The following is a 14204-nucleotide window of genomic DNA, read 5'->3' as shown; positions in this document are numbered from 1 at the left end:
CAACTCGGGGGAAAGTTCATTTTGAAATAGGATTGATATTTTCCCACACCATCGCTCCTTCTATTAATCTTGATACTTGATTTTTCTTGTTGTTCAGTCGTTCAGTTATGTCTGACTCTTCATGACTCCGTACCATACCATACCAGGCCCTTTTATCCTCTGCTATCTCTGGACATCTGTCCAAGCTCCTGTTCATTGCTTCCATGACACTATCCATGTCATCCTCTGCTATCCCTTCTTCCTTTTGCTTTCAGTCTTTCTCAACATCACAGGCTTTTCCAACCTTCCAGAGGCTTTTTCTTCTCATTATGTGGCCAAAGTATTTAAGCTTCAGCTTCAGTGTTTGACTTTCCAGTGAATAGCCTGAATTAATTTCTTTAAGCTTTGACTCATTTGTTCTGCTTGCTGTTCAAGGGACTCTTAAAAGTCTTCTCCAGTACCATAATTTGAAAGCGCTGATTCTGCGGCCCTAAGCTTTCTTTATAGTGCAATTCTCATAGCCATACATTGCTACTGGAAAAGCCATAGTTTTGGCTATATAGATCTTTGTCGGCAAGGTTATGGCTCTGCTTTTTAGTCTGCTGTCCAAATTTGTCATAGCTTTTTTTCCAAGGAGCATGCATCCTTTAATTCATGGCTGCAGTCACCATCTTTGAACCCAAGAATGTAAAATCTGACACTGCTTCCATTTCTTCTCCTTCTATTTGCCAAGAAGTGATGAGAACAGTTGCCAAAATTTTAGTGTTTTTTTTTTTTTGGTTAAACTTCAAGTCAGTTTTTACACTTTCCTCTTTCACCCTTTTTAATTCCTCTTCACTTTCTGCCATCAGAGTGATATCATCTACATATCAAAAATTGTTGATATTTCTATTGGCAACCTTGATTCTAGCTTTTGATTCATCTATCCTGGCATTTTGCACGATATACTGTGAATATATGTTAAATAAATAAAAGGACAGTCTACAGCCTTGTTGAATTCCTTTTCCAATCTTAAACTAATCAATTGTTCCACGTTCAGTTCTAACTGTTCCTTCATAGTTGGTTTTTCTAGGTGTGATTTTTTTTTAGGAACTATAAAGGCAAATTTATCAGTAGAATCTAGGTATTTATTACTCATGGTTTTGAGTGGGAAGTAACTAGCAATATCGCTTTTTTTTTACTTTTAAAAAAATCTAAGCTTCATCACTATGTCCTTTTGGATTTTTTTGTTGTTAAAAGGAATTGAAGAAGGCTAGAAATGATGAACTTGAAAGAAAACATGTGGATACTTTAGCTTAGAGAATTATTCCTGGGGCTGCTCTGTTATGAAAGTTACTTCTAGCTCCTTTCTTTGAGCAACTTTTCCCTTCTCTGCTTCTTTCAGGAAGGGAAGGGAGGGAGCACTGTGTAAGGCCCACCACTCTCTCCAAGCAGAATAAAGAAAATCTCCATTTACTCTTAAAGAAATGATTGCTTCCTAAAGATTGGGCACTCAATAAGCCTTTGTTGAACAAAGGAAGAAAGGAATGAATGAATGAATGAATGAATGAATGAATGAATGAATGATCGATCATATAACACTCCTCCCTTCAGCCTTTTATCTCCAAGCTGATTGAAATGACTTTACATACAGTAACGTAGAGTAGTATTTCTTTTAGCAATACTCTGGTAGTGACCTAAAGCAGTTTTTATCATCTGTCTCTGAGAAGAGAGTTTTTCATGAGCTTTTCTGAAAGATCTAAAATGCTTTACACGGCATACTTGAGCACAGATGGAAGCTGATTTCCTGATAGGATGACATGTTTTGGGGGCATGGAAGAATGGCAGTAGAGGCCAGAGTCTAAGAGTATAGGAATTGGCAGAGTCTCTCTGATTTAAGAAATTGAGAGAAGTCCTAGACCTGACCTGCCATAAATGCAAGGGTAAAATGGAGTGGGTGGTAAATAGAGGAATGGCTGGAGCACCACTTGGACCTACATGATTAATTGCTGATGACCTCTTTCTCCCATCCCCAAAACAGCTTACCATCTTTGCTCTTCTCCTCATAAAGTCAGAGAGGGAAAATGTGGCATCAGAGGAATGGATGAAAATACTTTATTAACCCAGATGAAATGGAAGTCAGGAAAATCTGCCCAATGTAGGCAGGTATCATTGCTTCTAGGATAAAATACAAACTCCTGTTTAGCCTTTAAAGTTTCACATAACCTGTCTCTGACCTAATTTTTCAATCTCATTGAACATTAGTTCCTTTCCCACAATCCAGCCAAAATGGCCTTTCTTTTCCTTTCAGAGGATATCCCTCTCAGTACCTTCTCACTGGTCATTCCGCTTGCCTGGAACACACTTCTTCCTTACCCATATCTCATAAACTGTCTCTCTTCCTTTAAGATGTAACTCAGGCACCACCTCCATCATAGTCTTTTCTCATTCCTCCCACCTACTAGTACCAATAGTCTCAAACTACCCTGTCTTTAATAACTTTGTATATATTTGTATTCATTTCATATTTATTCTGTGTGTACTTTCGATGTGCTTGTTTCGTCCCCCATTAGAAAATAAGGGCCTTGCAAGTAGAGATTGTTTCATTCTTCGTATTTGCAGTGCCTCCTGGGTGCCAGGCACTGTGCTTGGCATACAGACACCAAGAAGGAAACAATCTTTATTCTCAAGGAGCTTTAGAAGATTTTTAAAAACATACTTAGTATTTCAGTTACATAAGGTAATTAAGTATTGCCTACCAGTAGTTATTATGGGAATATAATTTACGAGTCCATCAACTGTATGAAAATGGTACTTCAAAAGTGTTGGGACTTACTTTTCCTAAGTATTTTAATCCTTCACTGAATTCTGGTTTATATTTTCATTTGTACCTGGTGCCCTTTTTCATAGATGAGAAGAAAGGTAAATGTCAGTACAGTTTCTTGTCTGAATGACTAAATAAATGGAGTCCAGATTAGCCAGATTTTAAACATTTATTCCAACTTTTTTCTAGTTCTAGATAGAACTTAAATCCTTAAAAAAAATTGAGATTGACTTGGCAAACTTTTTCAGCCTTGATATCTAAGTAGTGAAATACTCAAACAAAGCAAGGCCTTTTATATTGTCCCATTTAGTTTCTCCAGTATACAATTTAAATATACTAGAGACTTTTACAAGCCTTATTCTGGCATTGTCCATGTTGCTTGACCATTTATAGTTGACGTATATAGGTTGTTATGAAGTCCTCATAGTACTTTCTGTAAACGCCAGCATTCAGCAGTTTCTACTGGATACCAAATTCTTCAGAGTATAGTTCTGGGCAACCCCAGTTGGGAATCTAGCTTAGAAAATTTATCAATTAGAGTTTTGATGTTAGAATTCTGTTTATGAAGCATGGTCATGTACTTTTACCTGGAATCAAGGCATAGTGTCTTGCTTAAATGGTTAATCTATGAAAATATTTCCTTCTTGTTCCCAAATTCCAAAACCTGAAGTTTCAAGGCCTTTGTGAAAATTCAAATATAATGACATCATGTTGATAGTCACTAATTGGAACAGCACTTAATAATTCAAAGATTAAAGTAGGTAGTCAAAGTGTTAGGACCCTGACTGATTAATTTCCCAGGTGGTCATATTTGTTCACAAATAAGATTATACCTCTTTCAGTACTTTGAGCAGTATAGCCAAGGTGGTGATTAATCACATTCAGCCTAGGTAGTTGGGGTTTTCTTGATTTTTATTGTATTTAACAATAGCAAAGTTCTGAAAATCATGTTGAATTAAGTTTAATGACCTTGAGTTAGTAATGGTTTTCTTCTTAATGTATCTTCTGAATGGCTTCCCCAATGATTATCTGTGGCACAATCTTATATCCTTTTCTTCATAATCAGTTCTGCCAAGACCACTCTGCAAAACTGAAAAATATTCATATGGAGGTGACAGATTTTGTTTTGCGACCCATGAATGAGCTCATTTTCCTCTGATCTTAGCTATTACGAAAATTCAGTGAATATTAACTTAATGGCACTTTTATTTGTTATCTGTCTTCATCTTGCCATTCTGACAAGGAAAATTTACCGCTTATTTGAAAGAAATGCTGAAGAATTATGAGATTAATGAGGTTCCATATAAAATACTTTGAACTCTGTAGAAGAAAGTTATAAAACCTTGTATGAAATTTCTGCTACGAAGCCATTTATCACAAACTAAAGAGCATTCTATTCAAACCTTTCCAGGTGAACACATATTGACCATAGAATCATGTAAGAGTTACTGGGATGGTACCATTTATTAGTTATTTTTTGTTCCACACCTCAAGAGATACCACTTTGCTGTTGAAAAATCCATCCTTATTTCCAGATATTAATTGACTATGCTTTATGACTGTTCACTGTCTACAAAGGCTCCTGTGGGACACTTATAAAAATACATTAATCCTAGATACCTAACCAAATTTTGACTTCCTGCATTAACTATCCTTAGTTTCTTCACTAAGTCAGACTAAATAATCTTTCCTTTTCAAAAATCTAGAGGAAAACCTCTTGGGGTACTGGTAGAACTTTCTGAAGAAGTTCTAAGTGATCAGTACCTTTAAACAGAGAACAATAAGTGTTTATCATTGCTTATTAAGTTTAATGCGTATTATGTCAAATACTGACAGATGTTTGAATGACAATGTATATACCAGTGGTTAGCATCATAAAAGTACTTTTAGGGTAAAAAGAAAAATTCTGCAAGTTGACTACACACTCAACTGCCCTACCCTCATACACTGGTTTGTTCCTGACAGGTTACTATTAGATTTGGGGCTGTTTTCATTCTGACCTACAAAAGTTTCAGTCTCCACCTCTTAGTTAGGCTCAGGGATCCATTTCTGTTACACATATGTTGAAACCATCCAGATCTATCCCAGTGTAACATGGTATAATGGACAGAGTGTTGGACTTGGAGTAAGGAAGACTTGGGCTCAAATCTTGCCTTAGTAGCTGTGTGACTTTGTATAAGCTGCTAATTAGTCAGTAAACAAATATTTATTAAGCACCTCCTGTATACCAGGCACTCTGCTAAGCACTGTGAATACAGAAAGAGTCACAAAGCAATCTCTGCCCTCAGGCTCATAATCTAATGGGGGGGGGGGGATGCAAACAAATATATAGAAAGCAAGTTATATACAAGATATCTTATACATAAACTATATACATATATATTACATATCCTATATATAAACAGGATAAGTAGGAAATAATTAGCAGCAGGTATTTAAGAGGGGTAAGACTTCCTATACGAGCAATTTTAGCTGGAACTTGAAGGAAGCCAGACAGGTCAGTACTCAGAGTGGAGGAGGGACAACCAGAGCTGAGAGATGACATGTCCTGTTCAGGGAATAGCCAGGAGGCTAGTGTCATTGGATGAAAGAGTACATAATGGGGAATAAGGTGTAAGAAGACTGGACAACTAGGAGGGGGCTAAGTTATAAAGGGCTTTGCATGCCAGAGAATTTTGTATTTGACCCTGGAAGTAATAAGGAAACCACTAGAGTTCATTGTGTGGGGTGGAGGTGTGTGTGATAGAATCAGACCTGCATTTTAGGAAAATCGCTTTAGTGGCTGAATGGAGGATAGGCCGAAGTCAGGAGAGACTGGAGTTAGGTAGCCATTGCAATAGGCATGAGTTGATAAGGGCTTACACCAGGATGGTAACAGTATCAGAAGAGAGAAGGGGCCATATTCAAGAGATGTTTCAGAGATATAACTGACAGGCCTTGGCAATAGCTTGGATGTGGTGGAATGAGAGATAGCAAAATGTCCAAGATGACCCCTAGGTGGTGAGCCTGAGGAACTGGGAGAATGGTTTTACTCTCTACAATGATAGGGGAGGTAGGAGATGGGGGCAGGATTTAGGGGGAAAGATAATGAGTTCTGTTCTTGGACATAATGAATTTAAGATACATATTAAACATCTAGTTCAAGATGTCTGATAGTTGGAAATATGAGATTGGAGATCAGAAGAAAGATTGGGATAGGATAGGTAGATTTGAGAAGCATCAGCATGGAGCTGATAATTAAATCCATGGGAGTAGATCAAATGGATCACCTGTGAAATAGTACAGAGGGAGAAGGGGACCCAGGACAGAACCCGGAAGGATGCTACTATTAGAGGGTGTGATCTAGAGAAAGATCCAGCAGAGTCAGAGAGAAGGAGGTCAGATAGGTAGGAGGAGAACCAGGAGAGTCTTGTCCTCAAAACTTAGAGTATCAAGAAGGACAGGCTGGTCAAACAGTGTCAAAGACTGCAGAGAAGTTAAGGAGAATGACTACTGAGAAAAGCCCATTGGATCTGTCAACTAAGAGATCACTAGTAATTGTGGAGAGAGCAGTTTTAATGGAATGGTAGGGTCAGAAGTCAGATTGTAAGGGGTTAAGAAGAGACTGAGAGGAGAGAAAGTGGAGACACCTATTGTACACAGCCTTATCATGGAATTTAGTCCTAAAAAGCAGAAGAGATAAAGGATGATAGATAGGGATGAAGGATTGAGTGATGGGTTTTTCAGTATGGGAAAGACATGAGCATGTTTGTAGCCATTAGGGAGAGATTTAAAATAAGTGAAAAAATGGGGATGACAGCAGGGGAAATCTATTGGAGGAAATAGGACGGAATGGGATTGTTTAAACAAGTAGAGGGATTAGCCTTGATAAAGGAATAAGGCCACTTCATTATGTGAGACAGATGAAGGAGAAGAAAGTAACGGAAGGCCTCTGCTTCCTCTGCTATAGAATGGTTTAAATGAGTGCCCTTATTTTGTGATCCTACCAAAGAACATACAGTCAGATCCCTAAGAGCAACTTTAGAACTGAATTTAGTCACCTTGGGGTCCTTTAGGATCAGGGTGACCCAAGGCCAATGTAAACCAGAGTAGATTTCCCATTTCTGTACACTAGGATATAGTGTAAAAAGCACAGGACTAGGAGCTGAGACTTGAGTCTCTCTTGATTTTTTTTTTGCCAGATAGCTAGATCTTCTTGTTAAGTTTCTCCCCTTCTCTGGACCTCAGTTTTCCCATTTGTCAAATGAGGTTTTTAGACTAGATATTCCCTAAATTCTCTTTTAGATCTAACATTCTAAATTTTAGTACCCCATCTTCAGGACTGAGCTAAAACCAAACTGCTAGTCTTTGCCTTATTTTCTCTCTTCATTTTTTTGTGACTGTAAATATTTTCCTTATCTAACTGGCCCTAATGAATATTTTCCGACAGAAAGAGTACAATTCATGGTATAGCACTATGGTCACAATTTTACAAAAGCCTGACTGCCCTCTGCATTCTCTCTTCCCTCGCCCTTGCCTCTAGATCTCCTAAATATAGAGGAAAAAGCAATTAGTCAAGTATAAATGGCAGCAGGCTGGAGGTCTGGGGGTTTGTTTGTTTGTTTTTTAATTGTCTATATGGTTGATTTAAACGTTTAAGTATTCTATGATCAGAGAGAACTTTTCTAATGATAGTAATTCAGTGAAAATCAATTTTGATAATTTGTATTTGGCTCCATCATATGTCACATTTTGCATTTAATTCTGTTATGTGTCATATTCTGTTTTCATTTTATTTATTTTTCTTCCACTTTGCTGATTTTCCTTGGGTGTTACAGTGTATTTCCATAATTATTCTGTTCTTCCTACCTTTACCATTTGTTATTATCATGGTTTTCTGTTAAATCTAAATTGATGCCCGACACCCTACTGCCACCACCAACCCTACTGCCACCACCACCAAGAGAAGTAGGGGGAGGGAGGGAAGGTACTGCAACTTGAAAGGTTCATTCATTTTGAATCTTAGAATAGTTTATTGGATTTAAAAAATAGTATTATCTCATTTTCAAGATTCGAATAGTATTTTACTGTGTCAGTAATAAATATGAGAGGCTGTATGGCTTAGTGTTAATGTAGATCTGGCCTTGAGTCGGGAAGACCTGAGTAAAATTTTGTAAATCACACGTAAGTTGATGATGAATTGGGAGTTCCTCAAGCTTATGGAATCACAGGTCCAGATGTGTGTGTGTGTGTGTGTGTGTGTGTGTGTGTGTGTGTGTAACATGTATACATATTCATGCACACTTTACTGTCACATTGAAATTAAGAGTCATCATAATTGATGTGGTATATATGTAATATACATATGAAATATAGAAGAATATAGAGGTAACATGTATAATATATTAATGTAATAATATGTAACAATATTATACATTAATGTGAGATATTAAAGTTAAGGGCTTTCACAGTAGCTATAATAGAACTTAGCACTGCAGCAGTTCAAATATTATAATAGTGATCAAGAGTAAATACTAGATTTAGATGTTTGCTTTTATTGTTTTCTTAAGTGTTTCATACAATAGAATCCAATTATCAACTAAATTCGCCACATGGGACTCTTCTTCTCCCCTATCTCCGAATGTTTTAGGCATTTACTTTTGGAGTTAGAGTAATAGTATAGTTCTATAGTCACTTTCTTCTTGATCACTTACTATATTTCAGGGTAGGTAGTTGCTGCTTTATAGCCCTTTTCTGAAAAACTCTTCCCCTTCCCCTTTACTTACCACATTGCAACTTCACACATGTGGCTTTTCTTAATTAATGGCAGTAGCCAAAATTGATATATTTCAGGAAATTGTCTCTTTTACCATTTGTCTGTTTTCAGTATATGTGCTATTCCATTAAGCTAATGTCTAAAGAGAAATTATAAAACTATAAATGTATATATTTAAAGAAATTATGAAATGGTATTTTTTATTTATTTCATGTTTGGTTCAACTAAATTTTTTTTTCATTTTTATTTAGGATTTGCTATCCCATATGCTTCACGTAGACCCACATCAACGGTATACTGCTGAACAAGTATTAAAACACTCATGGATAGCTTGTAGGGACCAGCTACCCCATTATCAGCTCAATAGGCAAGATGCACCACATTTAGTAAAGGTAAAATAATTCTTTTAAAACTATTAATATTTAATGTCTATATTTAATGTCTGAGCAAGCCATCATACTGACCACAGTAAGGTAGTTATCTTCAAATATTATTTTAACAAATACAGAGCTACCTTGAGGAATTATTTTTAACTTCAGACTGTTATTTTAAAACAGTGAATCTTAGACACTTCCTAATACTTTTTAGTTTTTCTTTTCCATCGGATGAAAGAAAAGCTTCCTATCCTCCCCTACCTCCCTCTGGACACCTTTTCATGGTTTTGTTTTCTTTTAAATATATCATTTGTGGCAGTGATCAGAATGGAGGAAACAAAAACTGCTAACAGTGTTGACACAAGTGACATCTAGTGCTCATTCCTTCTAGTACAGTTGTAGATTTCCTTCCATTTCAGACAGTAGCAGAATAAAGGATGTCATGGGGAAGATCTACAGTAAAATGACCTGCCTAAGGACAGAAAATCTTCCCTACAATTCTCTTATGTGCTTGTTCCAAAATTGAACTTTATTTTTAGTTTGTTGTTGTTTTGACCCTTTGTGTGTTTTATGATACCTTTTGAGGTATACTGCTCAGTCCAGATATCAATGGGGAAGCAACAAAAAAGCTGATGTTACCAAAGCTAATACTTATGTGTTCATAATAGAACACACACTGGTTTAGACTGCCATGTAAGTCTTATGATTTAAATTCCAAACTAAGTTAGACTTACTGATCAAAATATAACAATTCAAATAATCTTTTGAACCAGACTGACTCAGAAACAAATCTCATATTCTTTGCTCTAGTTACTTCAGTGCATTATATTATTGTTCAGTGCTGTAAAATAGGTACAGTGTTACCGGGTTTCATAATATGGAAAAATCACATCCATTTGAAGGGCATCACGGAAGGTTTCATGGAGAAGACAGTATTTGAGCTCGAATAATGAGTAGGATTTTGACAAGTGGGAATCCCTAAAATACTGCAGGGTGGAGGAACAGGTGTCATCTGGTAGCTCAGTTGCACATTATCCAGTTTCTGATCAGACTGAATCAGAAGGAGGCAACCTCCAAATAGGAATGGTAAAGAGAAGTGATCACTGTTGGACCCTGGCTATGTACTGTACAAAGAACAAGTTTGGAAGCAAACAGTAGCCATGTGGTTCTGTTCCTGGGAGCAGAGCATGAACTCAGTTCTAGCCTCCAGCCTAGATGGAAGCCTGCAATGGATTAATGACAGCAGAAGCCCAAGACCAAGGGAGTAACCTGCAGTTCATTCACTCTGAACTTGCAGAGAGTCCCAATGGACTAATAATAGTGACTGAATTAGCAGCAGTCTACTTAAACTCCCAACCAAGATAAGCTGATAGACTCAAACCTAGGTTAAGAACTTGTAGAACTCAGACTAGAAGGGCTGCAAGCAGACTTCTTCCCTATCACATCACATTAAGAACACTGGAATCTTGCAGGTCTCCAACCAGGGTTGTGAAAGCAGCAGAGCCTAGGCTGGACATGCCCCTCAGGTGTGTAGAGCCCAAAACTATATAAAGTCCAAAGGCAAGAAGTAGGCTGAAACAGTGAGTGAACAAGAAAAAGAATCCCACCATAACAGTAGCTCAAATACCACTGTAAAGAGCTATTATGACAACAGAGGAGATTGACACAAACCCAAAAGCAAACAATGACTCAAAAATATCTACGTACAAAACCTCGAACAAAAAGATAGCTTAGACACAAAAGTTAATAAGAGTTCCTGGAATAATTAAAGCAAGAGTTTTTTTTTAAAGCTAAAAAATGATTTAAAAAATAAACAAGAGTGGTAGAAGAAAAAATTGGTAAAGAAATGAGCTATGGAAGGAAGATAAGAAAAAAAGAATTAACAGCTTGGAACAAAAGGTACAAAACTTTACCCAAGAATACATAATTTTCTGAAAATTAGAATGGACCATATCAGAGCTAATGATTCCATGAGATATCAAGAAACATTTTTTAAAAGTCAAAAGACTGAAAAAAAATATGAGCTATCTCAGACCCAAAACAACTAACCTAGAAAATACATGGAGGAGAGAGAGATATTGTAAGAGTCATTAGGCTACCTAAAAGCCATGATAAAAAAAGAGCACAGACATGAAAGTCACGACTTTAAAAAGAACACAGCCATCATATTTCAAGAAACCATAAAAGAAAACTGCCCAGAACTCTTAGGACCAGAAGGCAAAGTAGAAATTGAAAAAATTTCCATAACTCCCTGAAAGAAACCCCAAAATGAAAACTTGCAAGAATACTATAGTCCAAATCTAGAGCTTACAGGTCAAAGAAAGGAAGGAGCGAATTAAAGTAGTTCAATATCCACAGGTAGGATCCCTAAGGATTTAGAGATCTCCTTCTCCCCATTCAGTCTGACTAGAAACTGGATAATGAGCAACTGAGTCCCAGATGATACCTGTTGCTTATACTCTGTACAAGATTTGGCAGCTACCACTTTAAAGGAGCAGAGAAAAAAAGGAGAAAAGAGTTTGGAATATGATATTTCAGAAGGCTAATAATCTAGGCTCATAACCAACAGTAACTTATCCAGCAAAACTGTCTATAATTCTACAGGGGAAGAAATGGACCTTTAACAGTGAGAGAACTTCCAGGCATTCTTGGTGAAAAGACAAGAGCAGAGTAGAAAATTTATATGCAAACACAGGAGTCAATAGAAGCATAAAAACGAATCAAAGAACCACAGAAAATATGCAGAGGAGACAGACCTTTAATTCTGATTCTCCCTCACATTAGGTCTAGTGCCTCATCACAAAAGTGGGAAATTGCACTTAAGACTACTAAAAGGGATTCATCAAGGTCACACTGTAATAAGACGCAGTAGACAATCCTCTGCAAACCCAATGGCAATAAATGCCGTCCTTGATTAATATGAATCACAAATTGTTGGGTATAGGTGACTACAAAAATTAAAATTATTAAGTTTTTTAAATTACCCTTTCTTTTACTTGATGTGTTGGGAAAATTATTTTTAAAAGTTCTTGGCTGCATTTAATTAAACAATCCTTCTTAAGGATTGAAAAAAAAACTGAGAAGTCATTTAATTCCACTCCTATTAGATATCTTAATCCTTCTACAAAGCTTGATCATCTAATTTCTCCTTGAAAAGTGGAAAAAAGGTTCACTCATCTTAAGAGGCAACACTAAATGTTGGAAAGTTCCTCTTTATATTAACCTAAAATCTACATCCTTTATGTTCAGTATAGTTTTGTTCTGTGGAGCCACAAAGTATAAATCTAAGCCCTTTCCCACTTGATAGGCCTTCAGATGTTTGATTAAGATATCCAGTCCCCTTATATCCTCTCTTTTTTTTAGGATGATCTAATGGCAACGGTAGTATACTGAGAATCAGAGGACCTTCCTTCTAGTTCCATGACTTTACTCAGTGTTTGTGCAAACTTGGGTAAATTATTTAATTTCTCTGTACCTCAGTTACCTCATTTTTAAAATTAAGGGCTTATAATATATTATCTCTAAGGTCATAGAGTCTTAGAATTTCAGAATTTGATAGAAACCAACTCTACCCTGCCTCCTGTCTCCTCCCCAGTGAATGAATCTTTTCTACAAAATCCCTAGGAATTGACCAACCTCTGTTTGAAGACCTCCAGTGATGGGGAACTTAATACTTTCTTGAGTGTTACATTACATTTTTAGATAACTCTATGATTAGGAATTGCTTCTGTGTACTCCATCAACAAGCATTTATTAAGTGCCTAGTATGTGCCAGGCACTGTGCTAAGTGCCAAGGATTCAAAAAAAGGCAAGACATATCCTGCCCTTGAAGAGCTCACAGTCTCATGGGGAGATAACATATAAACAACTATATAGAAACAAGATGTGCACAAGATAAATTGAAGATAATTGACAGAGAGAAGACACTAGCATTAAGGAGAATCAGGAAAAGCTTCTTATAGATGAGATTTTAGCTGGGACTTGAAGTGAACATGCTCAGAATAAGGAGATAGAATACCTTGGGCCAGGAGCAGCAAGGAAGCCCATATCACTGGATCATATAGTACATGAGGGGAGTAAGGTTTAAGAAGAATAAAAAGGTAGGAGGGAGCCAGGTTGTGAAGTGCTTTGAATGCCAAACAGAAGATTTTATATTTGATCCTGGAGGTGATAGGGAGCCCTTGGAGTTTATTGAGTAGAGGAGTGACACAAACTTGTATGGGGAAGATCAGTTTGGCAGCTGAGTGGAAGATGGACTGGAAAGAGGACTCACTTGAGGCAGGAACACCAACCAGAAGGTTATTGCAGTATTTCCAGTGTGAGGAGATGAGAGCCTGCATAATGGTGATGGCACTGTCGGAGGAGAGAAGGGCCATATACAAACAGTGTTACAAAGGGAGAATCAGCAGGACTTGGCAGCAGTTTGGATAATGGGGAGAGTAGAGGTGAGAGAGTGAAGAGTCAAAGATGACTCAGGTTTGAAGCGTAGAGAAGAAAGTAATAAGAAAGTAAAGATGAAGTGAGAGTTTAGGGGGAAAATAGTAAATTCATTTTTGGACTTTTTGAGTTTCAGGTGTCAATTAATTTATCTATGAATTGGAGGAAAGATATGGCATAATAACTAGTAGGGATGGATGCATCAAGTGAAGGTTTTTTTTGAAGGTGAGGGAGTCATGAGTGGGTTTGTATGTAGTAGGGAAGCAGCAAGGAGACAAGGAGAGATTGAAGATAAGTGAGAGAGTGGGAATGATAGAAGGGGCAATCTGCTGGTGAAGGTAGCATGGAATAACATCAGCTATGCATGTAGAAAGGTTTTCCTTGGCAAGGAGAAGGGCCATGTCTTCTTGTAAGACAGCAGTGCAGATGAAGATAATGGCAAAAGCCATCTGGGATATAGGAGATGAGTGAGACGGGAGAAGAGGAAACTTATGGTTGAATAGCCTCATTTTTCAGTAGAGTATGAGGCAAGTGTGGAGGATGAGAGAGAGCCATGGGACATTTGAGGGAAGAGGAAAAGGTTGGAAGAGCCTACATAATGGATACAGCATGATGTCGTTTGTGATTTTCTCCAGCTTTGCCCAGCAGCACATGACAAAGACTGAATGCAGGGGACAGTGGTAATAATCTGCAGTAGGGTAAGGGGACACAGGACTTAAGAGAAGAGGACAGGATAGACTTGAATGGCTTGACCAGTAGGTGGTCAAGATGAGGAGGTGTAGGAGTGATGGCCTGGGGAAGAACTAAGAATGGGAGGAATTGGGGATCATGATGAAGACACAAAACAGAATTTGGG

The 14204-nt window shown here is 37.4% G+C and overlaps 1 protein-coding gene across 4 annotated transcripts in view; it reads left to right on the top strand.

The window, feature by feature from the left end:
* The window catches only part of RPS6KA6 (ribosomal protein S6 kinase A6), a 108185-nt gene that overhangs the window by 83742 nt on the left and 10239 nt on the right, over positions 1-14204 (top strand). For 3 of the 4 annotated variants that reach the window (XR_011971176.1, XM_072626536.1, XM_072626535.1), the window contains one exon: positions 8789-8929. Coding sequence is in view for 2 of the 4 variants with exons in the window: in XM_072626536.1 (XP_072482637.1) it covers positions 8789-8929 (141 nt within the window). In the remaining 2 variants the exon portion in view is untranslated. Of the gene's footprint in view, positions 1-8788; positions 8930-12274; positions 12363-14204 lie in introns of all 4 variants that reach the window. The other variant, XR_011971175.1, reaches the window with a different exon arrangement.

The sequence above is a fragment of the Notamacropus eugenii genome, chromosome X, assembly GCF_028372415.1.
Source record: "Notamacropus eugenii isolate mMacEug1 chromosome X, mMacEug1.pri_v2, whole genome shotgun sequence".
NCBI lineage: Eukaryota > Metazoa > Chordata > Mammalia > Diprotodontia > Macropodidae > Notamacropus > Notamacropus eugenii.
This window is presented reverse-complemented; position numbering and strand designations above follow the sequence as displayed.